Raw genomic sequence first — 27,980 nt, forward strand, 5'->3', positions numbered from 1 at the left:
TCAATGTGGAAAAACGTAAACCAAACCACAACACGGCAGAAATGGCGGTTTCGAGATGGAAAGATGCACACTGTGAGGTTGAGAATCTTCCCTCCTGAACATCCAGCCCAAGATATGAACGTAGCAGTTTTTGGCCCGGCTTATTACCAGCTGTATCAGTAGTAGGAAAGAAAGAAATCAAACAAAAACAAAACAAACAGCTTGAGGATTTTGAACCAGCCATCTAGAAAAAAGTAAGCTGCTTGAACTGAAGTTTCTCTCTTCCTTTTTTTTTTTTTTTGCAGGTCTATATGAGACTTCCTGGCCAGCAGATAACTGTCAAAGTTACTTTGTTCCTCTGTTCCTTCAACATAGGAACCAGCGCTGAATGGCTCATGCCCATGGTCGAAAGTCCATTCACTGCGACTATCATATCGCCACATCTGAGAAGGGAAGCCAAGAAAGGGGGGTCAGTGAAGGTTAGGAATCTGCTGCAGCTATGACATCCATGTCCTTCACAGCCCAAATCTTTGGACTGAGACCCACAATTCAGTCACCAGTCTATCTCAGGTGGGTTGTACCTAGGGTTGCCAACTGCCCGATGGCAGCTGGAGATCTCCCGCTATTACAACTGATCTCCAGGCGACAGAGATCAGTTCCCCTGGAAAAAATGGGACACTTTTGGCAATTGGACTCTATGGCATTGAAGTCCCTCCCCTCTCCAAACCCTGCCCTCCTCAAGCTCCACCCCCAAAATCTCCAAGTATTTCCCAAACTGGAGCTGGCAACCCTTGTTGTACCAGAGGCACGGCCACCATTTCCTTTTCATCTCTTCTTAATGCTTTTTTTTAAAAAAGAAGAGAGATAAGAGAGGGTAGAGCTGAAAGATACGAGGCAAAGAAAGAAAGGAAAAGTAGGGGGAGGGTAGAAGAGATAGGCAGAAGCAGACTGGCAGATATATATGTCGAAAAATTAAAAAGTGGGACCCCCATTTAGCGGGTTGGGGTTAGAAAAGTACGTCCCAGGCCTGGATGAAGTTCCTGCCTTACATAATGAGTTTTCTGATCAATAATGCCTTGAAGAATAATGGGGGGGGGGAGGCACTGTAAAGTGAAGGGTGCTGGGAAGGACCAGGTTTGAGTTAATTTACTGTTTTTATCATTAGCCACATCGTGGGTCTGTCTGACCCAAACTAGAAATATCAAGTATATATGCCACAATCCACCATAGGTCAGGACAAAGTCCCAGTGAGCCGCTACAAAAAAAGAGGCTTCTTTTCAATACATAGTGCTGGTAGTGTGTCTATGAGTACATTATTGCAACACAAGACTAAAAATAAACCTTTACTCATCCCTGACTATTAAACCCTTCGCCACAAAATAAAATTCCTAGACTGCCTTAGAAAACTTTTTGAGGAAGCGAGGCCCAGAGTCGAGGAGCTGAACTTCATGAACAGATGGTTGCCCTGCATGACCTGTTTTCCCCACCAGCTAGGAGATACTGGAAATAGCTGGGAGAGTTCATAACTTATTCCAACATGTGCCCCTGACTGCAACACTTTGTTTCAGGGAAATGAGTCCGGGTACCAAATAACTAACTAGCTAGGAGCCCCGTGGTGCAGAGTGGTAAGCTGCAGTACTGTAGTCAAAAGCTCTGCTCCCGACTTGAGTTCGATCCCGACGGAAGTCGGTTTCAGGTAGTCGGCTCAAGGGTGACTCAGCCTTCCATCCTTCCAAGGTTGGTAAAATGACTACCCAGCTTTCTGGGGGTAAAGTGTAGATGACTAGGGAAGGCAATGGCAAAACAGCCCGTAAACATAGTCTGCCTAATAAATGTCGTGATGTGACGTCCCCCCATGGGTCATAATGACCCGGTGCTTACACAGTGGACTACCTTTACCTTTTAACCAACTAACTGTGTTGCTCTGTGCTGATCCTTTTAAAACTGGAAGAATTGCTCCTTGCAAGCAAGTCAGACACTCTTCTCACAAGCAGGTCCATTTATTCGGCATGGCATGCTGGGGAAGGAAACTGTTGAAGCATGTCCATTATGTGGTTAGGGGCGTACATCTGCCTTCTCACTCTAATGGTGTATTGTGGCAAAACCCGCTGGATACATGGAGAGGGTCTTTTAAACTGCAGTATGAAACGGGGAGTGGCAGGGGCTGTATGCAAAGCACACGCCACCCTGGATAGAATCCTGGTCTTGGATCAGGGAGGTAAAAATGGGGCAGAAGGAGATGATGTTTGTTGCCCTGAGCTCCTTGGGGGAATGGTAGGGTGAAAAATGTAAAGAATGAATAACTGAATTACTATATGAGCCATCCTCCCTCCCTCTTTCTCTCAAGCCAGTTATTCCCTGCCTTGCTTATTGGTCATCAGATCTTAAATGTTACACTGCTGAAATTTAATTTCAACAGAAAGGCAAATTGGCATTTCCTTGGCCCGGACCTCAGCCTTCCTTTTGTGCAGAATAGTGGTTAAACTGTTAGACTGGGATCTTAAGAGACCCAGGTTCGAATCCCCACTCTGTCAAGCAAGCTTGCTGGGTGACCTTGGGCCAGTCACCAGCCTAACCCAGTTGATGGGGTTGTGAGGATAGAATGGAGGAAAGCAGAATGACGGAAGCCTCCTTGGGTCCCCACTGGGGAGAAAGGAGGGGTATAAACAAAGTGAAACAATTAAAATTGTTGACCTCCTCTTTCAGGGAAGTATAAAGGATGAAACAGCCAGGCTTACTTTAGTCTTCCGTCAAAGTATGCTGGTGTTCCCAGGACAATCGTTTTTATGAAGAAAGGCTGGTTTGTGTGGTTCTCCTCATAGCCACCCACGATGCTGAAGCCCCAGCTTGCTAAATTGCTTCTCCGCAGGACGACATCATGGCAGCTATGCAGGCAGCTGTGCAACAAGAGAGCAAAGGGTGGGGGTGGAATGCTGATCAATCTCCTTCTGCGTTTCTAAAACATACCACCCTCTTTCTTTGTAACTGGGGCCCCATCTGCTTAACAATAAAGACCGCCCCAAGATCTGCCAAAGCACATCAAGAGAATACACAGAAAAAATCATTACATTAAAAACAAATGCACGCTAACCCACGAGGTCCCTACAGTTGTGAGCACTTTTGGAATATTGAGACAGGATAATGGATGCCACCCCAAAATGGCTACCATGGGGGAATGGGTGGGACCAGTCACAAAACGGCTGCCATGGGATGTAACTACCAAAGGTTGGGACATTCCAAACTAAGTAGCCTCCTGTGATGGGAGGCAGCTATTTCTGAACGGACAGACCCAAAGGTGATGCCTCCTGAAATATTTTGAAGCAACTCCTTCTCCTACGAGGTGGAAGACGGTCTTTGCTTTGAAGATGATGAAGAAGAAGAGTTGGTTTTTATATGCCGACTTTCTCTACCACTTAAGGAAGAATCAAACCTGCTTAAAATCACTTTCCCTTCACCTCCCCACAATAGACACCCTGTGAGGTAGGTGAGGCTGAGAGAGCTCTAAGAGAGCTGTGACTAGCTCAAGGTCACTCAGCTGGCTTCATATGGAAGAGTGGGGAAACCAACCCGGTTCACCAGATTAGAGTCCATTGCTCATGTGGAGAAGTGAGGAATCAACCCCGCTTCTCCAGGCTAGAGTCCACTGCTCCTAACCACCACTCTTAACCACTACAACACGCTGGCTGGGGAGTAGTGTTTTGAGGAAGTGATCAGGAAACTAACTGATGGGTGCTATGGTGCCCAAGGGTGCCACGCTGGGGGGAGGGGGTCATTAACTTAACCAATAACTATTTTATAATCTATAATCTACCTATAATTATCTAAATTAATGTTATAAACATACAATCTAACAGGTATCCATTTACATGCAAACAAAGACAAAGAATTCATGGTTAGAATCAAGGAAGAAAATGAAAAAAATTCAAATTACAGATTTTTCTCTTTCTTTCCCAGCAAGCCAGGTTAAGAGTCAAACCTGCTCATCTGCCTGCCTTCTCCTATGGCCTCTCCAGCTCAGCAGACCAGGTGCAAAATCTATTTATTTACATTTATTTATTTAAACAATTTACATCCTGCCTTATGTCCTCAAACTCAAGATTCAAAACCACACCATGACATGGCTCAGTGGAACAGCATCAGCTTGGCAAGCAGAGGATCCCAGGTTAAATCCCTGGCATCTCCTGTTAAAGGAACCAGGCAGGTAGGTGCTGTGAATAGACCCCTGCCTGAGACCCTGAAGAGCCGCTGCTGATCTGAATAGACAATGCTGACTTTGATGGACCAAGGGTCTGATTCAGTAGAAGGAAGCTTCATGTGTTCATGAGGGCTGGGGGAGCCCTGCCCATGTTCTGTAGCATGCTTTAGAGCTGCAATCTCTCATGCTTAGGACTTCGGGAATGCATGCCAGGAAAGGTTGGCTACTGAAGCTGAACAAGTTGCCCAGAGGGTATTTCCAAGGCCTGCCATCACAAAAAAGGCCTCTGCTGTAGAAGATGACACATACAAGGATAGGGATTTCAGCGTTGGGCATTACCTGGGAAGCCCCAGCCACATCACCCATGAGGGTGACCAACTAGCATCGTATTCATTCTCGCTGATGGTGCTTGGTTGCTCCTCAGTTGCCTGGGGCTGTTCTTCGGTGATCTGGACCTCCAAAGCTTTAAGGGAGACGACCGAGGAGGCTGCGCTGGCTTTAAGCATGGCCACTGCCTCGCTGTGACTTAAGTTGGTCAGATCGATGCCATTTATATTCATCAGCACGTCACCTGGATAAAAACGCAAGGGAACAGAAAGCCTCTGTTAGGTGGTAGGACAGCCTGTAACTTCCCTGCTGCTAATTTCTGCTCCTCACCGGCATCCGGAGCCTATAGGTATGTAGGAGGCATGAATATACAGTGGGTGGCCTCTTACGCTGTGCAAGCGCTGCTACTAAGAGATGATGAACAGCCACACATGTCATTTGTGGTATTTTGCCAGTGTTGTTACTTCTGTGCTGTATAAGAGGTTCATCTGTAGTTCTGTACAGTTTCTTGCTCTTTTACTGTGATCACCAGAAGCAAGGAAAGGAAACTTGTGGGGGACATCTTGGCTGACGCAAATCACCTCAGCTGTTCTTTTTTTTGGGGGGGGGGCTCTCCTTTCTTCTTGCAGGTATAAGGGCTGGGAGTAGCCAGAGGTACAAGCTGATGGGCAGGGGTCAAAGGGGCCTGGGGTCATAAGAACATAAGAAAAGCCATGCTGGATCAGACCAAGGCCCATCAAGTCCAGCAGTCTGTTCACACAGTGGCCAACCAGGTGCCTCTAGGAAGCCCCCAAACAAGACAACTGCAGCAGCACCATCCTGAAGATAATAGGCATGCATCATGACTAGTATCCATTTTAACTAGTAGCCATGAATACCCTTCTCCTCCATGAACATGTCTACTCCCCTCTTAAAGCCTTCCAAGTTGGTAGCCTATGGCTTACAACCTACGGTCCCACAACAGCAACTCTAGTGAAGAAGGATCTCATACCGGATTTATGTTGTTCATTTGCTTTTGACATTATAAGATTTACTTTGGAAATTTCTATAAGCAACTGTGGGTCCCTCGGAAGATAAATAGCACAGAGATGCTTAAATAAATTCAGAAAATAAACTAGGAAAAAGAAATGCAACTTTCTCTTGATTTTGCATACAAGTTGCATGCAACTTGCACACAAGTTTTATAGTTTACTGTTTTGAGTGTCTTAATTTTACATACTGTAATGCAAAGTTACAGTTATACAGATATAAGAAGCTCCGTGGCGCAGAGTAGTAAGCTGCAGTACTGCAGTCAAAAGCTCTGCTCCCAACCTGAGTTCGATCCTGACGGAAGTTGGTTTCAGGTAGCCGGCTCAAGGTTGAATCAGCCTACCGACCTTCTGAGGTCGGTAAAATGAGTACCCAGCTTGCTGGGGGTAAAGTGCAGATAACTGGGGAGGCAATGGCAAACCACCACGTAAACATAGTCTGCCTAGGAAACGTCGGGATGTGATGTCACCCGGTGCTTGCACAGGGGACTACCTTTACCTTTAATGCATGTCTTATCATTTTTCTATTCTGACTTTAAGTTAGGAAATACATGGATAACTTGGTTTTAAAAAGCTTTACAGAAACATGGCATATAAATAAAATTCTAGAATGTGGCTATTTTGGCTTTAGGTAAAAAATCCCCCCCTTCCATATGAACATCCACAAGCATAGAAATGAATATAAACTCATGTAGGAAGATAAAATAAATACCTGCCAGTTGGCAGGGTCTGTGCTGAACAGTTTTCCCATTAGGAAGGCTGACATGTGTTTTCTAAAACCTTTGTGAGAGACCTGGGCAACTGTACCCTTTTTGGAGACCAGTGGACTGGGTACGCGAAAACAAGGTTCAGACACACAGCCCATGATTGGAAGAATGTTTTGGAAACAACCTCCCTTCCCGTAAAACGTATTCCAAACAGCCAACTGCACAAACGGCCAAAAACAGGACGCATGCTCTTGCGTGCAGTGGCAAGAGAACAGATTCCCACATCTCAGTAGGATGATCGTCAGCTTGAAAGAATTTGACAAATAACTTCCCATTCCCGCCAGTAAGTTCCCTACCACTCTCTTTTTGAAAACAGCCATTTCCTTAGTGTGGATTTAGATTAATAGGATGAAGCCCCCATTAATAGGATGACGATTTATTGCTTTGGAGTGTTCAAAACACCTCACCCTTTATTATCCTAGGAATCCTCCCAATAAAAACAACAGCAGCATTTATACATCATTTTCGGTGTTTAAAGAGCTTCAACACACATTTATTTATTCATAACATTTCAGTCGTTAAAGTACCTCGAGGTTCTTCTTTTGTTTTTGTGGCAACAGACTTCCACAGCGACTCACTGGAACACAATGGATTGGATCCAGACTAAAACTTTCCGCTAATGGGAGGAGAAGTATAATTTCTAACAATTTCCCTTTCCTGCTGCACCCACCCCCCATTCTTAAGGGCCCCTTGTCTCTCAGGAGCAGCATTTTGGGGAGATGAATGGGCTACAGCAGGAGCTGGAAGAGTTCTGTTCAGGTGACCCCACAACTAGTGGAAAACTGACTCTGGATCCAACCTAGTGACTCGTAAACTTTACAACAGTTGTGTAAGTCAGGCCAGTACTATTACACCCATGTTATGTGTGTTGCATGGGTAGTGGAGAGTGAATTGCCTATTGGGTTCATGGCAGAGGTGAGATTTGAACCAAGGACTTCTTGGATCACACCTCATTCTCTCAGCCACTGCACCACACCAGCTCTGAATGTATTATTACAGGCTGAGTGAGCACCCCTTATCCAGAAATCCGATATCCATACAAGATAGGAAAAAAGATGCTAGGTGACAGGTGAACAATAACAATAACAATAATAATATTGAGTGATAGAACTCAATTGCTGTGGAAAGGTTCAGAACAAAGGAACTCTGATCCCCCTGATGAAACTTGTACAGCGAAATGTGTAGGGGTTTTACATGACAATAAAGCTGTCACCTGTCATCTTTCTTCCTTTTCAGGTTTGCTGGCACGTTGCTTGGTGTCGGCCTATTTTTCCTTTTTCTCCCGGACAAGAAACCTATTTTCTAATGAATGAACGCCGTGTTTGCATGGAAGCTGTTGTGTCGCCATGCAAGAGGGTTGCAATCCACTGTGAAGTTCTCCCGCATAAGCCATCCTGTTGATATGAAAAGAAGCTCCTCTTCAATTACAACAGAACAAGACTTGTGGGAGAGGACTTCCTCAGGGGGACTGTGACCTTCACTCATCGTTACGGCCATTCAGAATTCCCACCTCTTTTAATCCTCCCGTCTCTCGCCAGGCAGCCATGGGGTTGCACGCTCGTGACAAATATTGGTAACTCCCCACTTTTGCTGCCTCGGCCTCCAGCCACGGTCATGCCGAGGGATTCATGGGGCTCCTTCTTCACTGTGATGTGCTTCTCTTGACAAGTAACACACTGGGAAAGATCCTGCAATCAGATGGTGAACAGTTTTTTTTTAAAGGACATTCAAGTCAGGTTGGGTCAATTAGTTAATTTATTCACAGCCGTTTGACCAGCAGAGTCAGGTTGGGTCTTAAACCCATGTTTAACCATTTATGGTTTGGCCTCCCCCCATCCCACCACAGCATGCCTCCATGGACTTCCTTGGAAATGCAAATAACGGTGCAAGTTTCTATTCCTTGAAGCTGTGCCGACAATCTTAGAAATGCAGGTAATGTCTAGTGAAAGATCCAAAACCTGATGACTATGAAAGGTTCTGAACGATAGGAGAACAAGAGATTCCATCACAGATTCCTGTCCATCTTTGCAAGGTATGATTCCTTTCCCCTTTTAATTGGTATGTATACCTACTGTCCATTTAAGGTTGTGATCAGCTAAAGAATACGGCAAAGGGAGCTGGAACCGGTTCTTGTATTGCTTTATGTAAAAGCACATAGAATGAGAGCCAATGCGGTGTAGTGGTTAAGAGCAGCGGACTCTAGCCTGGAGAACTGGGTTCGATTCCCCACTCCTCCACATGAAGCCTTCCTGGTGACCAGTCACAGTTCTCTCAGAGCTCTCTCAGCCCACGTGGAGGCAGGCGAGGGCAAACCACTTCCGAGCGTTTCCTGCCTTGAAAACCCTATGGGGTCTCCCTAAGACAGCTGGGACTTGACGGCACTCTCCACCACCAAAAGTATATAGCTTGCCTGACTGATCTTGTGTGGCTAATTGCACGTTCTTCATTTGTGCTGATGTGGTGGAAAGTGCTGTCAAGTCACAGCTGACTGGCCCACGGTCGCCCAGCAGGCTTCGCATGGAGGAGTTGGGAGTCGAACTCGGTTTTCCACATTAGAGTCAGCCGCTTTTAACCACTACACCATATTATACATGGAAGCAGATACTTATAAGGGGTTACCACACTTTGTATTCCCAGCGATGCATTAAGAGTTCGAAAATGTTGTGAAAAACATCGCTTTAAAAGGGTTTTTGGATACCACAGCTTATAAATGGTTGGAAAACGTCTTCACAGCTAAAGGGGCCAAATAAAGTGCGAACAGTATTTTAAATACTGTTTTCAAACTCTTAATACATCGGTGGGAATACATAGAAAGTGCGAACAGTATTTTTTATAACGTTTTCAAACTCTTAATACATTGCTGGGAATACAAGTGCGGTAATCCCCATAGAAAGGAAAAGCTGCTGAGTAAGATTAAGAAGGGGAAGAACAACAGTGCAATCTTATGCAAAGTCACCCAGGTCAGATGCATTAATGCTACACAGGATTCCACAGTTAGCCTCTTTAGATTTTAATTCTTGAATAATCACATTCAAATCTGCATTTAGATGGAAGCTGCTGGTCTGATAAAGTACATTGTTTACAGGAAGGTGCTGACCTGTGAACATAAGCTTTATTGATCATCCACCATAGCCACATAATATTAATTCACTGCATGCCCTTATCCAATGTCCGCAGTTGTAAAATTTGATCTCATTCAGACTCACCTTATGTGGGCTGGGCCTGTTACTATGATATAGTTGATGAGACTGGTGTTGGGTGGTGGGATGAGTTCCACCATCTCTGAGGATGCTCATGATCTGGGACTTGGCGGGCCTGGAAATGGTTAGACTCACCCTTTCACCACTGGCCTGTGGAATACACATGTAGGGAGGGAGGAAAAAAATACCCAACATTATTGCTTGCATGTTGATGCATGAGAAGCAAATACATTCCAGAGACTCTGCAACATGAAAAGGTTAAATTTCATCAAGTAATATCTAAGTCAGGAGCCCAGTGGCGCAGAGTGGTAAGCTGCAGTACTGCAGACCAAGGTCTGCTCACGACCTGAGTTCAATCCTGATGGAAGCCGGTTTCAGGTAGCTGGCTCAAGGTTGACTCAGCCTTCCATCCTTCCGAGGTCGGTAAAATGAGTACCCAGCTTGCTGGGGGTAAAGGGAAGATGACTGGGGAAGGCACTGGCAAACCACCCCATAAACAAAATCTGCCTAGGAAACGTCACGATGTGACGTCACCCCATGGGTCAGGAATGCACAGGGGACCTTTACCTTTTTAATATCTAAATGCTTTCTAGCTGGAATACATGGTACAAATTATATATTTAACTTATGAATGTACACAATTATTGATGCAGACATCTTCAAGTTTAGGCCTGCATAACTACAGTTGGGCATCACAGGTATTCTCCATTTATAAAGTTATTGGGTTCTCTCTTCAGAAAGGTCACCTGAGCTGCCCAAATTATTTTCATTGGCCTGCAGTTCCAAGAGGGAATCCCTTACCATTGGCTAGGATCAGACCAGGGTCTAGAGACCCAGGTTCGAATCATCACTCTGCCACTGAAGTTCACTGGATGACCTTGGGCCAGTCAAACCTTCTCAGCCTACCTCATGGGATTGTTATGAGGCTAAAATGGAGGAGAGGAGAATGATATACTCTGCTCTGGGTTCCCCCTGGGAAGAAAGGGGACGTACAAATGAGTATGTAAATAAATAAAATTAGAACCAACTCTGGGTTTTTTACAGCCTTTATCCTTCACTGAGCCAAATGCAAAACATTTATCCTGGCAGATGCAGAAGACCTTCTCAGAGGCCTCTGAAGTAACACGAAGGTGACGATAGAGAGGCCCATAGATAGTATCTCTTCTCATTTTGGAAGGTACCTCCATCCTCCACTGTTATTCAGTAATGAGGCCAAACCATTCCAGGTTAAGTTGGTTGGAGGTCACTGCTGAACAGCAGAAGTTCTAACTTTCCAGCAGCTTGGCTGGAAAGAGTTTGTCTCCTCAGGCTGTAGAAGCTGGCCATCACTAATCAAAACTGGAGAGGCTAACCTGCCTTTAAAAAAGGTAAAGGTAAAGGTCCCCTGTGCAAGCACCGGGTCATTCCTGACCCATGGGATGACGTCACATCCCAGAGTTTCCTAGGCAGACTTTGTTTACGGGGTGGTTTGCCAGTGCCTTCCCCAGTCACCTTCCCTTTACCCCCAGCAAGCTGGGTACTTATTTTACTGACCTCGGAAGGATGGAAGGCTGAGTCAACCTTGAGCCGGCTACCTGAAACTGACTTCTGTTGGGGTCAAACTCAGGTCGTGAGCAGAGCTTTTGACAGCAGTGCTGCAGCTTACCACTCTGCACCACGGGGCTCCTCAACCTGCTTTTAAGAATACATTAAAAAAACTTCCTTATATTGTCAGTCTTGGTTCAACTAGCTCAGTATTGTCTAATATCACTGCCAGTAAGCAGCCCTTCCAAGGTCTCGGCCAGACGTGTGGAACCGTGGCTATGTTAAGAGTCTTTCCTATAGGGAAAAGAGAGCCATGAACATGAATGAATTGCACTAAGCCATTGTCTGTGAAGCCAGTAAATAAAAAAGGATGTCTATAGGGAAAGGGGCTGTGGTTCAGTGATAGAGCATCTGCTTGGCATGCAGAAGGTCCCAGGTTCAATCCTTGGCATCTCCAGTTAAAGGGACTAGGCAAGTAGGTGATGTGAAAGACCTCTCTGCCGGAGACCCTGGAGAGCCGCTGCCAGTCTGAGTAGACAATACTGACTTTGATGGAACAAGGGTCTGATTCAGTATAAGGCAGCTTCATGTGTTCATGTGTATACATAGCCAGAGAGTGTTCTGGCAAATGCCCACCTCAGGGTGTAGAAACAAACACACACACACAAAAATGGTCTTAATGTGACAAGCAAATGACCTACAGGAAACCACTTTAATGTACAGTCTTATTATGGGAAGCAGCCTCATTACTCAAGTAAGTTCTGAGGAAAGGCACTGTTAAGGTAATTAGCTGGCTCAGCTCTCTGAAGGTATACCCTATTCGTCAGACATGGCATTCCTCTATTTATACTCTTTCTTGTTTTTGCTTAGTTGAAACTCATAATATTAACAACCTTGATTAGTTAGCGTACACCCAGCCTATGGGATTCAATATAATTTACCTGGATAATCTGAGCAGCCAGTTCAGGTGTGCCGTGCTTCAGGTCATGCCCGTTGATAGCCAACACCTTGTCGTTGCTGCAGAGTCGGCCGTCCTGAGCAGCCAAGCCACCTTCCAAGAGGTCTAGGACAAACACCCCCGGCTCGTCCGTTCGCCGCACCAGCTTAATACCAAGCTGTTCGCTGGAGTCTCGTTTATGCAAAGTCACATGAAAACTGTCCTCGCGCTGAGGAGGGCTATCGGTGTGGTTGTGAGTTCGGCTTCCAAACCGCCTCTCTCGGAGGACAGTGAGGTGAAGCACCGTGCAGGGCTGGGAAAGGATGGCCCTCGCGTGGTTGTGGGAGACGTTACTGATGTCAAAATTATTGACCTGAAAGAATTACCAAAAAAAAAAAAAAAAAAAATCACATTGTTCTGCCATGCCCATTTATCAGCATCCTCAAAACTGCTGCTGCTTCAAGTGATCCTCTAGTTACCAAATACATCAGAAAACTATTGCATGCCCCCTCCAAAGTTGTTTTGCTAGATTCCCCCATCATACAAATATCCCACCTCGCATCGTTCACACGCAGACTCCAGAACACTTCGTTTTTATTTAGAAGGGCACGTCTAAGTTCTTAAGTAGTAAGTAATAACATTTTAAAACTCAGCCTACCCTCTGTTGTTTTGGAGGGGAGGGGGCTTCCTGGAAAAATTCAGGTTAAAAATGTAAAATTGTTTGTATGGGGGGGGAAGCTACATAAATGAACATCAGTGACACTTGCTTCTGCACTAGGTAAACTGTGTAAACATCTTATTCAAAATAACCTCTCAGGGCACTAAGGAAGGCCTATTAAGCTACAGGCAACAAAAGCATTTCCTATTATTCACCAAAGAAAGACAGAACAATTCTGCTTTTATATCCCCAATTACAAGACAACAGAAATATTTCTAGAAGGCAAAACCCCAAGAGTCACATAAATCATTGTTATCAGTATGGAAATAGCAAATCCTACTTTGCCGGAATAGTAACATTTTCCGACTAGAACCTGCTAAGCTAAAATCCATCCATAACCAAGTATTTCAACTAACTGCCTGGAAACACCCATCATTTGATACAGCTCTGCAGTCTGGACAGATGCAGGTCGAGGAGAATATAAAAATTAAATACATACCTGCAATATTTGATCCCCAGCAAGGAGCCTTCCATCTCTGGCAATAATCCCATCTCGATAAACCTCTTGAATAACAATGTTGATCAAAGGTGTTTCATTGCCACCCACTATGCTAATTCCCAGCTCGATATAAGGATTGGACCGATGAACTTCGATGGTTGTAATTTCGCCTTCCGGCAAACTGGGTGGCTGATGGGTTGCTGCCCAATTTGAACAAACAAAAACATGCACCTGAATATATTTGCAACAGAGCAAATTACTGAACAAACCAACAACAGCAACACCGGACATATCACAAGGCAAGTAAATTAAACCAGGCCTGCCCAACTTCTGAACTGCTGGATCAAATGCAGCCCAACTAGCATTGGCTACCTACCAGCTATGGAGACTGGCGACCCCTTCAGTATTTGCAACTTCATGGAGGCAACAAAAATACAAGGCATATTAAGTCCTTGGTAGGCTACTATTCCAACATACGAAGCTGCCAAGTCAGACTACTGGTCCATCAAGCTCAGAAAAGGAAGCAGCATTTTACTCTCCTCTCCGGCAGGCTCCCCTGTTGTTAAAACTATTTATTCACGTGCCCTTCCTCATGACGATCTTCGGAGGTAGGTTAAGCTGGCAGTGTGTAATAGGCCCAAGGTTCCAGGTTGCAGTGGGGATTCTCCCAGATCCTAGTCCAACAGTGTAACTACTACATCACACTGGCTCTAGGACCCCACCCCCCGTCTTTAGATGTGAATAGGTGGACACATGTATAAACAAATGAGGATTCTCTTCTCCCTCTCATCTAGTTTAGAACATAAGAAAGACCATACTGGATCAGACCAAGGTCCATCAAGTCCAGCAGTCTGTTCACAGTGGCCAACCAGGTGCCTCTAGGAAGCCCACAAACAAGATGACTGCAGCGGCATTACCCTGCCTGTGTTCCACAGCACCTAATATAATAGGCATGCTCCTCTGATCCTGGAGATAATAATTTGATCCACAGACCATTGCTAGGATTAGAAAGTTACTCTGGAAGCTAGGCGGCAACTGCTGTCCTCACATCAATTTGGAAGCATTCACTTAAAAGCTTTGTTTTTAAATGCAAACCACTGTTGCGTAAACACAGGAAGGCAAAATGGAAGGAAAGATGGGCATTAATGAAAGGTGAGACACACGCTGCACTAGGAAATAAAAGCGGAAAGGCCCTTTTCCTCTCTGATATGGCTTCTCTTCCTCTCTAAAATTCCAGATGCTGGAAATGTCACTGTTGGGTCACCACATTACTCAGTAATTCCTTTTGTAGCTACAGCATAACACCCCACAGATGGGAATTCGCATTAGCAGAGAACCGAATCTTCACAAGCAGCTTGGTAAGAAAGAGAAATGCCTCTTCTTGGATAGTGTCTGCCATTCATGGACTTATATTAAAAATAAAGAAACTTTAAAAAAAAAAAACTAAGTTTCTGGCTGATTAATCACGGTGCCTTTTTAATTGATCTAAATATTTTTAAGCTATTAATCTAACGCATTGCTTTACTAAATGCTGCAGCCCCAGGAGTAGCTTTTGTAGAAAATGCATTACTGCATTCAGTGGTGAGGGGCCATGGCTCAGTAGTAGAGCATCTGCTTGGCATGCAGAAGGTCCCAGGTTCAATCCCTGGCATCTCCAGTTAAAAAGGAGTGGTGTGAGAGATCTCTGCCAGCGACCTGGGAGAGACTCTGCCAGTCAGAGTAAGCAAAAGTGGACCTGACATGGTCTGACTCGGTATAAGGCAGTTTCATGTGTGGTTTGCAAGTGCTCTTTCTGCAGCCACATTCAAATCAATGAGATATTTCTCTGCTGTCCAATTCTGTTTTAAGGTACACATTTGTACCTTTACATTATTCTGAAACTGCACGATATTCTTCAATGGCTGGGTTAAGTCTATGGGACGGTCCCTGTGTCATCAAGCTAGTAGATGGCTATGTCACTTGCTAAAATAGCTTTAGAAATGGTTTAGATCAGTGGTATTCACGCCGCAACCTAGAGAGTGGCATTTGCAGTTGCCATCCACCAAACGAGCCACATTTAATTCCACCCTTGGGACGGGGCCTATACCTCAAGAAGACTCACAGCTTAGCTTTTCCGCCAGTGGTAGCAATTTTAAGGTGGGAACCCCCTGCCAACTGCTAGCTATACCTGGCAACAGCCTTGCTCACTTTCCTGAAACATGGAGCAGGTGTCATAGTGGATAACAGTGCTCAGAAGAGCCATGTGTGGCTCCTAAGTTACTGAGTGAACACTGAATCTGTGGATAGGGTTGCCAGCTCCAGGTTGGGAAATAAATGGAGACTTTGCGGGTGGAGCACGAGGAGGGCGGGGTTTGGGGAGGGGAGGGCCAGCAATGGGGTATAATGCCATAGAGTCCACCTTCTGAAACGACCATTTTCTCCAGGTGAACTGATCTCGGTCGCCTGGAGGCCAGCTGTAATAGCGGGAGATCTCCAACCACCACCTGGAGGTTGACAACGCTATCCACGGAGGACAAGTCTGTTTATGGCTATCGGCCAAGATAGCAGAATGGACCTTCCACATCCAGAGGCTGTATACCTCTGAATAGAAATATATATGTAAGCCTTGTAAAAATATTTATTTATTATTAAAAAGTTTGTGGCATGTCTTCATCCGCAGTGGGCCTGGCCTGGAAACACTTCCCTCTCGAAGGAGGGGATTTCTAGAGGGGCTGGGTGAGTGGTTGCTTGGCAACAGGATAAGAGAGGGAGTGGGTGAACTCCAAAGGAGGAGAGAAGGAGCTGAGGCATTTTTCTCTGGGGGGAGTGGAGAATTTTTCTGAAGAAATTTGAGAGAAGAAAAGCCTCTGGAGGCAGTTGGGCGGAAGAGCGGCCATCTTCTGGCATGGGCGTTTGATCCTGAGTGTTTGTGGGACTTCTCCTGTAGAAACTGTGAGGAAAAGTGGCTTCTCAGAGCTTGTGAAGTAGAGAGACTTCACCCAGCACGCAATGTGAATTGTCTGCAGTTTGTGAATCAGAGCCCCAGACGCCAAAGAGACTTCCTTCTCTTTTCATCCTGATTTTGGGAGAATATAATTTATTATTCTCAGTGTTTTGTTTCAAACTCCCAGGTCTGAACCCATTGTGAGATGCTTGGGATGAACAACTAGGGAAGGCTGCTGTATGCCCTGTTTGTGAGTTTCTGGAGGAATCTGGCTGGCCACCACAGGAGGACCCAGTGATGGACAAGATGGGCCCTTGTCCAGTCCATCAAGTCTGTTCTTATATTCGATTGACTGCAATCAATTTACAGCAAGTGCTGACTGGAGGACAGATACAAACCCTTGACAAAATGCAGCGTGAAGGGTGAAGTGAAAAACAAATGCAGAGGAAGAGCTGCAGTCGCTCTAGACTATACAAACAAATCTCAGGATAATTTAGATGGACACACTCAAGCGGCTGCAGGAAAAGGCACTTCCCCATATTGCCTATATATAAATCAGGGTGGATGGAGGATCTGTAACATGCTTCAGGTGTTCACAGGGGATTCATAAAGTACAGGCAAAACGGGAATGAAAATCAGTAGTGTCCTGCAAGGTTCACTATCAGTTTAAAAACTGGGTAACTGCGCACCCAAACGAGCAACATAACCATTCATTTAATCATTTCATTCACGTGCAAATGAAGGACGGTGTTAATTGATTAGTCAATTAAAGCTGCATACAACAAATCAATGGCGATTTCTTTTAATAGCCCTAACTAGTTCACCAGATTGTATGAGCTAATGAGATGAAGGTTTTTAATTTAAAAAACAACTTAGGAAAATTGGCTGCGGTACTGAATTGCTTTCGTGGAAGAGAACAAACCTAGCCTGGGACTTCCTAAAATTCAGGTCTTGATAGAGGCAGATTAAACAGAATGTCAAGAGAGAAACAGAACCTACTGTCAGCCCCGGTGTTCTCCTCAAAGGCAGGGTTGTCAAGGCCGGACTCATCTGTCCACACAGGAACAGCTGCTGATGTAAAGTTCTGCTCCGCTGGCGTTGTGCCTGTCCCAGCATGCTCCGCATCAGGAGACTGAGAACCCGGCCGATCGGTCATACTGCTCTCATTCTCACTCTCCGTGTCCACCTGCAATTTGCTGTTTTTTCTCCTCTCCAAGGCGGCTCTTCGATGGGAAGCCCCAGGACACCTGGAAAGGAAACGCTATGACGCCTTCACAAAAAATAAGGAACATCACGAAATGTGTGAACATCCCAGGGAAACAAAATTGTTCTTTCTCCAGTAGCATTATTTGGCTTTTTTTTTTTTAAAACAATGCTGTGATTTCAGAGGAAGCCAGTCAATGCCACACACCAATTCCAAATGGACATCTTTGCTAAACAGTCAGGGCTCTGTTTGTTTGTTTGGGTGAGAATCAACAAGTCATCAGGGGAAGGGAAGGTGATTGTAAGCAGGTTTGAGTCTCCCTTAAGTGGCAGAGAAAGTCGGCATATAAAAACCAACTCTTCTTCTTCTTCTTCTAATATTCTTTTTTCTTCCTTGCTAAAAATTTGTCCACCTTAAATTTATTTAAGCTTGGAAAAGCAAGCCAGTCAACCTTTGTCACATCATAACTAGTGACTGAGAGACTAATTTTCTTGGCCTGGACCAAGACCAAATCCTGCTTGATCAATGTCTTTTGCCTGCTACCTTTTGAGTTATGTGCTCCCAACACCCTGCTTTCCCCCTCCTTCATTGGTGCATCCGAAAGCAATCCATTCTTACAATCCAGTCCCGCTTAAATGTCTGAAGGGATTCTTGGATGTGGGAACAGGGAAAGAACTGGAATAAAAACAATCTCAAGTCCACTACGTGCGTACATTGAGTTCTGATATCAAAGGTCAGCTACACATTAGTGACAACAGCTTGAAATGGGAAGAGGAGGAAAACTGCTGAGTGAACTATATGAGTATCTGGAACTAGAATGTTCCTGTGAACTGTGCAACTCACACAATGACCCTGCCCTCTTCATCCTCCGATACATCCACTCTGGCAATTTTCTCTTCAACTTTTGCCTATTCTGCCCCTCTGACCACCATTGGGTGATCTGCTCTGACATCACAGAGCAATCTACTACATCCTTAACGGGGGCTTGGAACATTAATATTTTAAACAATGTTTGTTTAAAAGTACTGCATCATTATTAATATGCTGCACTTCTGTTCCTCCATTCTTTCAGTATGGCACTCACGAAGCATTAAATAGGATTCCCAGGAAGTGTCTCATGTACTCTGCTCTGGTTAGACCTCAACTAGAGTACTGTGTTCAGTTTTGGGCACCACAATTTAAGAAAGATGTAGACAAGCTGGAACGGGTCCAGAGAAGGGCAACAAAGATGGTGAGGGGTCTGGAGACCAAGTCCTATGAGGAAAGGTTGAAGGAGCTGGGTATGTTTAGCCTGAAGAGGAGAAGATTGAGAGGGGATATGATAACCATGTTCAAGTACTCGAAGGGCTGTCATATAGAGGAGGGTGCTGAGTTGTTTTCTGTTGCTCAAGAAGGTCGGATCAGAACCAACGGGTTGAAATTAAATCAAAAGAGTTTCCGTCTAGACATTAGGAAGAATTTTCTAACAGTTTTAGTGGTTCCTCAGTGGAACAGGCTTCCTTGGGAGGTGGTAAGCTCTCCTTCCCTGGAGGTTTTTAAGAAGAGGTTAGATGGCCATCTGTCAGCAATGCTGATTCTGTGACCTTAGTCAGATGAGGAGAGGGAGGGCATCTTGGCCATCTTCTGGTCACTAGGGGTGTGGAGGGGGGAGGTAGTTGTGAATTTCCTGCATTGTGCAGGGGGTTGGACTTGATGGCCCTGGTGGTCCCTTCCAACTCTATGATTCTAGGCACTGACCAGCGCTTTACCTACTTATCTTTAGCAAGGTTGCTTTCCAACCCACTGCCATTAAAGAATAAGGAGGAAGAAAAATAAAACAGAGATTAAGGGCCAAGTTCCATGAAGCAGAATCCATCTGTGAGATTTTAACACACAAGTATTTATGAATGAGGACCTTAAAGCAAATTAAACATATGTAAACAAAAAAACCCAGCCCTGACCTGGATGGTACAGGCTAGCCTGATTTTGTCAGATCTTGGAAGCTTAGCAAGGTTGGCCTTGGTTAGTACTTGAATGGGAGACCAGCAAGGAAGTTCTGAAGTTCTGAGTTGCTATACAGAGGCAGGCAATGGCAAACCACCTGTTTGTCTCTTGCCTAGAAAATCCTACAGGGTTGCCATATGTTGGCTGGGACTTAACAGCACGTTCCACCACCATACAAAAAGCCACCCATAATTAAGATTCAATGTCGACTGGGAGACACTGCACCTTGAATTCTGCAGGTGGAGCCAAACACAAGATTCCTACTCATATCTGTCTGATACAAAGATGAGTGAGAGATCAGCTTGGAATCAGCTGGTAGTACCTGGATGTGCTTGGCCAGTTCCATGAATGTGTCCCCTGGAATACACATATCAGGCTTTGTATGTGCATGAAGGAGCATAAGGTGGGAAAATAGACTGCACTGCTTCAGGCTGTAGGTGGAGGATCACAGTTTGGAATGCTCCCCTAAAACTCCCAGAAGTAGGGAGCCACCATATCAAGCAAAGAGAAGACATGGACCCTCTCTTCTTACTTGTGCTAGTTTTCTATTTATGAAGAGGGTTTTTCTAAAAAAAAATGCAAAGCAACCTTCCAAGCTGGAATATACCAGCTGTAGTCTGCAGTACTTCAGTCTGTTCTGCCTTCTTACCCCATTCTCCTGCATGCAGGAACCTGGCCTTATTCTCTGAAGCAGAATTCCTTGGAGAACATCCTGTCATATGTTAACCTGCTACCTGCTCTTTTGTAATTTTGTGTATGTGTGTGTGTCCCTGGAACACTTAAGGAGGATCAAATCAAAAGGTAGCAAGGTTCAAATGAGTAATTTTGGACCTGGGTTCAGGAAATGACTTTTGGTAAGAGTACATTTCCATTAACGCTGCATCTATTAAATATTAACAACGTTTCTCAATGCCATGCGCCAGAGAATTAAAGTCCACCCGAGACTTGTGAAAGTTGGTTACAGAGGAGCTGGAAGCGCTTCCAAGGGTCTGTGGCTTTGAAGGGAATCTACTGAACCTGAAAATCTGATAAATCAAGGGGATGCTAATGAAGCAACAGGGTAATATTGGGGTGGGGTTAGTGACCAGGAAATAATGATATTTTGTGCCTCATTCTTCTAATCTTCTTGTTAGCTCGCCCACAGATTTGCCACACTTTCCAAGGTTGCCTGCGGGGTTACGTTGACATTTTGTTCAGCTTTTATGCTTAAACGAAGCAGATTATTTCGTCAATGGAAACTACCCAGTCTGAGTCAGGCTAGATGAGTCTATTTCAGGGTGGTGTGGTCTGGAATAATAGAGGATTGGCTGGCCTTGGACCTGGGAGGTGGACTTCAACCTTGAACTCAGACCTGGATACACTTGGATGAACTTGGACAAACCACGGTGTTTTCCAGCATCCATTCCCACATCCGCTTAGCTTCCGAGATCTGACGAGATTGGGCTATACTATGCTGCCTTCCCTCCCCCAAAACGCTTTACACATTGAAAATGGTGTAATAATGATGATAATAGTATTGTCTATCTTCATTAAGACATTCAACCCTGTCTTGAACAGATGGATGGAGGCAGATAGCACAAATTTACTCAAATGATGATTCTGACATCCCTGCAATCACACAGGGATTCTCAGCGATAACTCTACTAACTACATTTGCTGGGAAACAGTGATTCTTGCCCCAGCAAGTAGGGATAACCGGCTAGGCACAGGACTTGCCCTGATGGTCAAGAGCACCTATTGGACAGGGACTTTGACCTTATTGCCAGATGTAGAACCAACGTTTCCTCCTATCTTCTTATGCCATTCTGAGAACACAACTCTTTTTGGTAAAAGGAGCATTTACAAAAACCTAGGTGGATTGTACCATCTTAGAAGAGTCTTTAATGGACTGCTGATGTACATATGAAGTGGCCTTAGACTAAATCAGGCCACTGGTCTATCAAGGTAAATGTTTTCTACTCTAACTAGTAGAAGCTTTCCAGGATCTTAGGTAGAGGTCTTTCTACAGCCTACCTGATCCTTTAAAATGGAGGTGACTGGTACTGTACCTGGAACTTTCTGAATACAAAACAGATGCTCTACCTCTGAGCCACAACCCTTCCTTTCCCATGTAAAGGACTCTTAGCAAACTCTCAGACCTGATCAGCTGATGAGCCAAACATGCTACCAAAAAAAAAGGGGGGGGGGAAGTGCTTCAATTGAAAGAAAAAGGTCACAATCTAGACTTAAAAAAGTAAATAGGGCATTCCTCGGGTTTAACAGCCTGTGCAAGTTCTATGTGTTTCAAAGCTACCTGTGTATACATCACTCTCTATATTATCCAAAGAACTGAATTTCTGTATTGAGTATTTTATGTTACTACTGTGAAATGCAAAGTGTCATAGCACCAGACTTCCACAGCCTACCAAGGCAAGAATTGAGGAGGACAGGAGAAAGTTCACGTTCATTCTGCCCTCCCCCACCTCCCAAAACAGCCCTCCTTTCTCTTACACTATCGTTATCTTTTACCAAGACAATGAGACATAAAGATTTGGCATTACTTGAACAAAACTGCTCTCCCCCAAGTATTTGAGTCAATGACTCCTGCTTTCATGTGGATCATGAGTGTAAAGTGCTGTCAAGTCACAGCTGACTCATGGTAACCGCGTAGGGTTTTCAAGGCAAGAGACCAACAGGGGCTACCAACTTCCTCTGCATAGCGACCCTGGAATTCCTTGGTGGCCTCCCATCAAAATACTAACCAGGGCCAACCCTGCTTAGTTTCTGAGATCTGGTTAGCCTGGGCCATCCAGGGCAGGGTAAATCATAACTTGCCATCAAATTCAAGCCACCAAATATCAAGTTAGATCCCACAGATCTGTAGGCATCAGAAAAAGCACCACCATTAGCGGGAATGGGAGATCCAACTCTATGATTTGCAGTTGCTCAAATCCTGGTTTGCCCTCAGATACAAGTGACTGATTGATTACCGCTGCATAAGACTTAGAAAGGAAGGAACGTGTAAACTAGGGCTGCCAACTCCAGCTTAGAACATTTCTGGAGATTTTGAGGAAGTGCCTGGGAAGGAAGAGGAGGGGAGGCAGCTCAGGGGGATGTGATGTGGGCAGGGGTCCCCAATGTGGTGCCCAAGGGCACCATGGGGCCCACTGGCTCCTTTCTTGGCACCTGCAAAGTGTTTTTTTTTAGAAAATGGGCAGAGCCAAGTGGGGCTTTTGCCCAGCATGGCTTCCCATCGGCTACTGAAGACCTGATTGGCTGTACAGATTTTTTATAAGTTGCTTCAGCACCAGCTGACACCACAGCATGAGGAACTTTACCATATGACTGAAGCTGTGCCAGGCGAAGAAAATATTTTTAAACAATATGTTCATTTTAAAAGGCATCCTGTTAAGCAGAGCTTCTGCCTGAAATGTTGAAGAGTTACAATTATAGCTATGCATTGCCTCCCTCCCGGAATTTTGTGGTTGGCACCTCCTCCTGTGGCAGCCATTTTGTTAGTTGCATCCACCACCCTGAGTCAGAATCCCAAAGGTGCCCACAGGCTCAAAAATGATGGAGATCCCTGCTCTAGGGCTTCTATTTCTCCTAAGCTCTATGGGATACTGTGGAATCCACCCTCTGGAGCTGCTATTTCCTCCAAGGGGAACCCATCTCTGTAGGCTGTAGATCAGTTGCAATTCCAGGAGATTTCTGCCAGGGAACTGCTACACCCACAAATGCTTTCCAACAGGTTGTTCCTGGGGGTGGGGTGGGGGGAGCCCAGGCATCCTGGGCTGCAGTGCCATGTCTGAATAACAACCTGCTTATCCATTGCCATCCACCTATCCACCGTTAATGACCAGAGGTGAGACCGAGCGGAGAAGCGAGAAGGCATATAAAAAGGCTGAGCAGGCAAAGGCTCAGCTCCTCTGTGAGCTGAGTCACATAACATTAAGGCAAATTCTGACAGAACAGCAATTTAGGAGCTGACCTAAAACGAGACTAATGTGGACGAAGGAGGCAGAATCTTTGAGCCATCTGCGCTTCCTGAGTCAGCGAGAAGAGGATACTTTGAAAGATGGGAGGTCTTCTAACAAGCTGCATCATGCCTACCGCCCCTCACTGCCTCTCACCTGTTTTTGAGGTGTGCCTCCAGGTCACATCGTTGCATTACTTCCTCACACACGGAGGAAAAGGGACATGACACAAAGAGCTTGTCGAGCAGTTTGTGAACGAGGATGCTGGATTTTTTGCACAACTTAAAGTGAAGCCTTTTGCGATCCAAAGGGCAGAAGTCCTTCTCTTGCAGGAAATTCCGTAGGCACTTATAGCAGAAAGTGTGACCACAAGGTGTGTCTAATGGCTGTAGCAATGGTTGAAGGCAAATATGGCAGACCAAGTCATCATCCACGTCATTCTGGTAATTGTACAAGTGGTTCTCTCTTGTCCAATGTTGTTGGCCACATTCAAAGCACAGAGGGTTCAAGTTCTGCTCAGCAGAAACCATCTCTTCATTTTTGGTGCCCATGATCAAGCAAGGGAGGGTGGGGCCGGTTTCCTCATCAGCGGAGACCAGCTTGTAGGAGGGAACTTCTTGTTTTTCAGCAAGTGCTCATCTTTCTGAAACATAAATAAAATACTATTGTCATTCACTGATGAAACACAGCAGGAGCAAAGAATACCTGAAGCGCATCCCCTATCCAAACTCCAAAAGAGAAGTACTCTTCTTTCTCACACGCTATGACTAGATCTGCATGTAAAGGTAAACGTCCCCTGTGCAAGCACCGGATCATTCCTGACCCATGGGGTGACATCATATCCTGACGTTTCCTAGGCATACTTTGTTTACGGGGTGGTTTGCCAGTGCCTTCCCCAGTCATCTTCCCTTTACCCCCAGCAAGCTGGGTGCTCATTTTACCAACCTCGGAAGGATGGAAGGCTGAGTCAACCTTGAGCCGGCCAGCTGAAACCAACTTCCGTTGGGATCGAACTCAGGTCGTGAGCAGAGCTTGGACTGCAGTACTGCAGCTTACCATTCTGCGCCATGGGGCTTTTAGCTCTGCATGTACTAGCACCTAAAGTTCTGTGCCTGGAACACTGCAGATTCTGCACCGAGAAATGTCGATTTCTGCCACCTGAACTGGTCATGCAACTCGACACCCTTTAAAGTGACGGCTGTCCTACATGCAAATGTATGTAACAAAACCCTGATAGCCCCTTTAAAGAAAAACCATGCTGGGAGAGGCTGATTTGAACACCTTCCCTGCACACTGCTTTTCTATGGTAATCTCCTCTCAACACTGCTTGCCCTTAAAAGAAGGGGCCTTTAGGGTTTCATTACACATCTCTGTGTGCATGGAGGGTTTCGTTACACATCTCTGTGTGCTGGAACATTTCAGTCCTGGAGAACACAGCGAACCGAAGCTTCACACACAACCACTGGAAATCTCATTCAATCATTTCTATAGCTTCCGAGATTCTAAACAGGCATCAGATCTAGAAACTTGCTTTTAACAAAATGTGCAGTAGAGAGTCTTGGGAAACTGAATTCTGTAGCCGGTACCACATTCTGCGTTCCTTCTACATTCCCACAGAATCAAAGCATATTCAGTCTTGCACATTGCAAAACTTTACATAGAAATAAATGCAATGCAGGCCCCACACAATGCAGTCATCTCCCCATGTTTATAATACCAACTATTATGTACTTTTTGGCAACAAGGGGTATAAAGGTAAAAACAGCTGGGGCATTCAGGCTCAAAAGAACACAATTCATGTTACCAAGTACCACAAAAGAAATGCTGTTATTATGCTTTAAAGATCAGGAGAGCCATTGAATCTAATCTGACCTTTAAAACAGGAGAAAATACAAATGCATAAACATCAAAGTGTAGCTCGATTTTCCTCCATGACTCCTTTTTCAGGCTTCTTATGCATATTAAGAAGTACAAAGCCAATGTTCACTCATTTACTAATCTTTGAATCATTAGCACAGACCACAAATATGCCATCCTGATATATATGATGCTGATATTAATTGCTGCATTTTTGAAAGAGTCAGTCATTCTGATACATGCATGTGATATTTGGGGAGCTAGGGCAGTCACAACACTGGCTCCCCGCTAACCAAGGTTAGCAAACCAGGAACCCACCTCGCATATATGCACATCCCCTCTTGCAGTTCCTTCCCCCTCATTGGAATGGTATCCATCTTAACCCACTGATATTAATGTGGTCCTCCCTTAACCTGGAATTTATAACTTATATCAAACTGTCGTTTCAGATCCTGGTTTAAGAGAAACCATGGTTAGCTTTAATTAAGGACAATGTCAGACTAAACAATTTTTTAAACCAGGGTTAAGAATTAGTTTGATTCAGGGAAGAGAGAAGGCGCAGGGAGAGAGTGGCCTTTCCTAAGGCTGGCTCCCTATTTGCTAACTGAGATTAGCAGACAGCCAGTGGAACCTCTGCTCCAGCCCAATAAATACGCAAGCACATCTGATCTGCAGAATGACAGCAAGTCACGTAGACAGGCTACTATTATAAATAGGTTTCATAATTGATAGCTGACATCCAATACTCCGGCTTTTCAGCCTAGTGAAGACAAACGGTGTAACACAATGAGGCAGAAAGAAAGTCACACCGGTTGGGGAATGATTAAAATGTCAATCCCAGGCAGCGCTTAGTGTTTGCAGGTTTAATAAGGATGCCTCCCCCTGAACATGTTAAGCAAAGCAATCTTTAACAGGACAAGTATTGCAGAAGACTAAACAACAGAAAAGGCCCCCCAATTCAAGGAAGAAGGACACATATAGCTCAGTGTAAGAACACTTGCTTTGCCTGGCTATGGCTCAGGCTTCAAACCCAGTTAAAAGAATGTCAGGTAGAATGCTGGGAGAGAATTTGGACATAATATTCACATTACGAGGGCACTAAGTAGGGTTGCCAGCCTCCAGGTGGTGGCTGGAAATCTCCCGCTATTACAACTGATCTCCAGAGATCAGTTCACCTGGAGAAAATGGCTGCTTTGGAAGGTGGACTCTATGGCATTATACCCCTTTGAAGTTCCTCCCCTCCCCAAACCTTACCCTCCTCAGGCTCCACCCCCAAAATCCGGAGCTGGGAGCTCTAGCAATAGGGGACCCACCCTGCTACAACAATGCCCATAGCTACCGTTTTTAGGCTCCCCCTAACTTCCGTCCCATAATTCAAGTAATGCTTGGGAAGTCAGTACCACCCACGGTCAAAATCACAGATCTGATTCACCGTAAGGCTTATATCTGTTCTCTTATTCCAAGCATTCCCCTACTGGAAGCAAAAGGCAGCCCTGAAATGAACAGCGATGAACTCTGATTTTCATTCCATTTTAAAAAAAAAAAGATAATTCATTCTTGTGTCTTTGGTGACTATTTGTTATAAGCATTTTCATTGGTAAAATCTTTTATTCTCCCTGATCAGGTATTTGTTTCTCTTCTTGTATGCATGGCAACGGTGCTCATTGCGGCAAAATAGGCACTTCCAAATGAGAGAGTTCTCTTTATTTGTTCCACATAAAAATGCTGCACCGTGCTTTCAACCTACAGAGAATGCTAAGATGTGTTTTATTTTTTAATAATGGCTTATAACAGTTTTCAAGTTTTGAGGCTTAGGGGGGAAATACAAAAATGAAAGGAAATACACAACATTTTGTATTATGCTTGTGACAGTTCAAATTGCTTCACTTACATCCTTTTGGTAATCCTGATGGTTCAAACTGCTTCATTCACATTCTTTTGGTAATCCTTATGTCAGTATTATTGTCCTCACATTGCAGGAAATGGGGGGAAATTGAGAAAACAGTGGCTAGTAGGGTAGCAGGTCCCTCTTCGCTACCATTGGGAGGTTTTTGGGGTGGAGCCTGAGGAAGGCGGGGTCTGGAGAGGGGAGGGACTTCAATGCCCTAAAGTCCAATAGCCAAAGTGGCAATTTTCTCTTTAAAAAAAAAAACATTTTTATTATATTTTCCAACATAAAAATACAAACAGAAAAAAGAAAAAAGTATAACAATATAGAAAGCTATGTAATAAGAATGACATATATGTAAAAAATTAAAAAACCCAAAATACATTCTTTACAGTCTTATTACATTTGTTCTACCCTTTCCCACCACCCTCCACCAATGTGCCCTTAATCCCTCCCACCACCGTGGCCATTTTCTCCAGGTGAACTGATCTATCGGCTGGAGATCAGTTGTAATAGCAGGAGATCTCCAGCTAGTACCTGGACGTTGGCAACCCTAGTGGCTAGCCTAATACCACTTGATTTCAGTGGGCTCGGACTGGCCTAATTCTGCATAGGAGGGTACTGAAAGTAGGGTTACCAGCTCCAGATTGAAAAATACCTGGAGATTTTGGGGGTGGAGCTTCAGGAGGGCAGGGTTTGGGAAGGGGAGGGACTTCAATGGAGTATAATGCCATACAGTCCACTTTCCAAGGAGACCATTTTCTCCAGGTGAGACCAGTTGTAATAGCAAAAGATCTCCAGCCACCACCTGGAGGTTGGCAACCCTAACTGCAAGACTCTTAAATGTAAATTAAAAAGAGAAAATATATGGTTGTTTTCCCAGAAAGTTATTTGTTGCACTTAAACGTCTGTCATTTTGTTTCCTGGGTTGTTACAGATTCTAACTTCATTTAGCTGAAGACTATAGATACATACTGCAATGGGTTTATAGCATCTTTTGACGCAGAAAGGATTAAAGAGCAAGAGGTAATACAAGATTCCATACTGGTCTGGGA

General features: G+C 44.8%; 1 protein-coding gene across 2 annotated transcripts; it reads right to left on the reverse strand.

Annotated features, from left to right (window-relative positions):
* On the reverse strand, positions 1–23,768 carry LNX2 (ligand of numb-protein X 2). 2 transcript variants are annotated; one of them, XM_056858343.1, is made up of 9 exons: positions 23,337–23,768; positions 17,037–17,284; positions 13,115–13,314; positions 11,962–12,330; positions 9,503–9,646; positions 7,807–7,984; positions 4,514–4,745; positions 2,718–2,876; positions 1–422 (listed from the first exon to the last, which is right to left on the reverse strand). In XM_056858343.1, the coding sequence occupies exons 1-9, from the start codon at positions 23,729–23,731 to the stop codon at positions 287–289; spliced, it is 2,061 nt and encodes a 686-aa protein (XP_056714321.1). In that variant the 5' UTR covers positions 23,732–23,768; the 3' UTR covers positions 1–286. The 2 variants fall into 2 exon arrangements, with proteins under 2 accessions (XP_056714321.1, XP_056714322.1); XM_056858344.1 differs by lacking the exon at positions 9,503–9,646.
* Positions 23,769–27,980: the final 4,212 nt, after the last annotated feature.

The sequence above is a fragment of the Euleptes europaea genome, chromosome 12 (assembly GCF_029931775.1).
Source record: "Euleptes europaea isolate rEulEur1 chromosome 12, rEulEur1.hap1, whole genome shotgun sequence".
Classification (NCBI taxonomy): Eukaryota; Metazoa; Chordata; class Lepidosauria; order Squamata; family Sphaerodactylidae; genus Euleptes; species Euleptes europaea.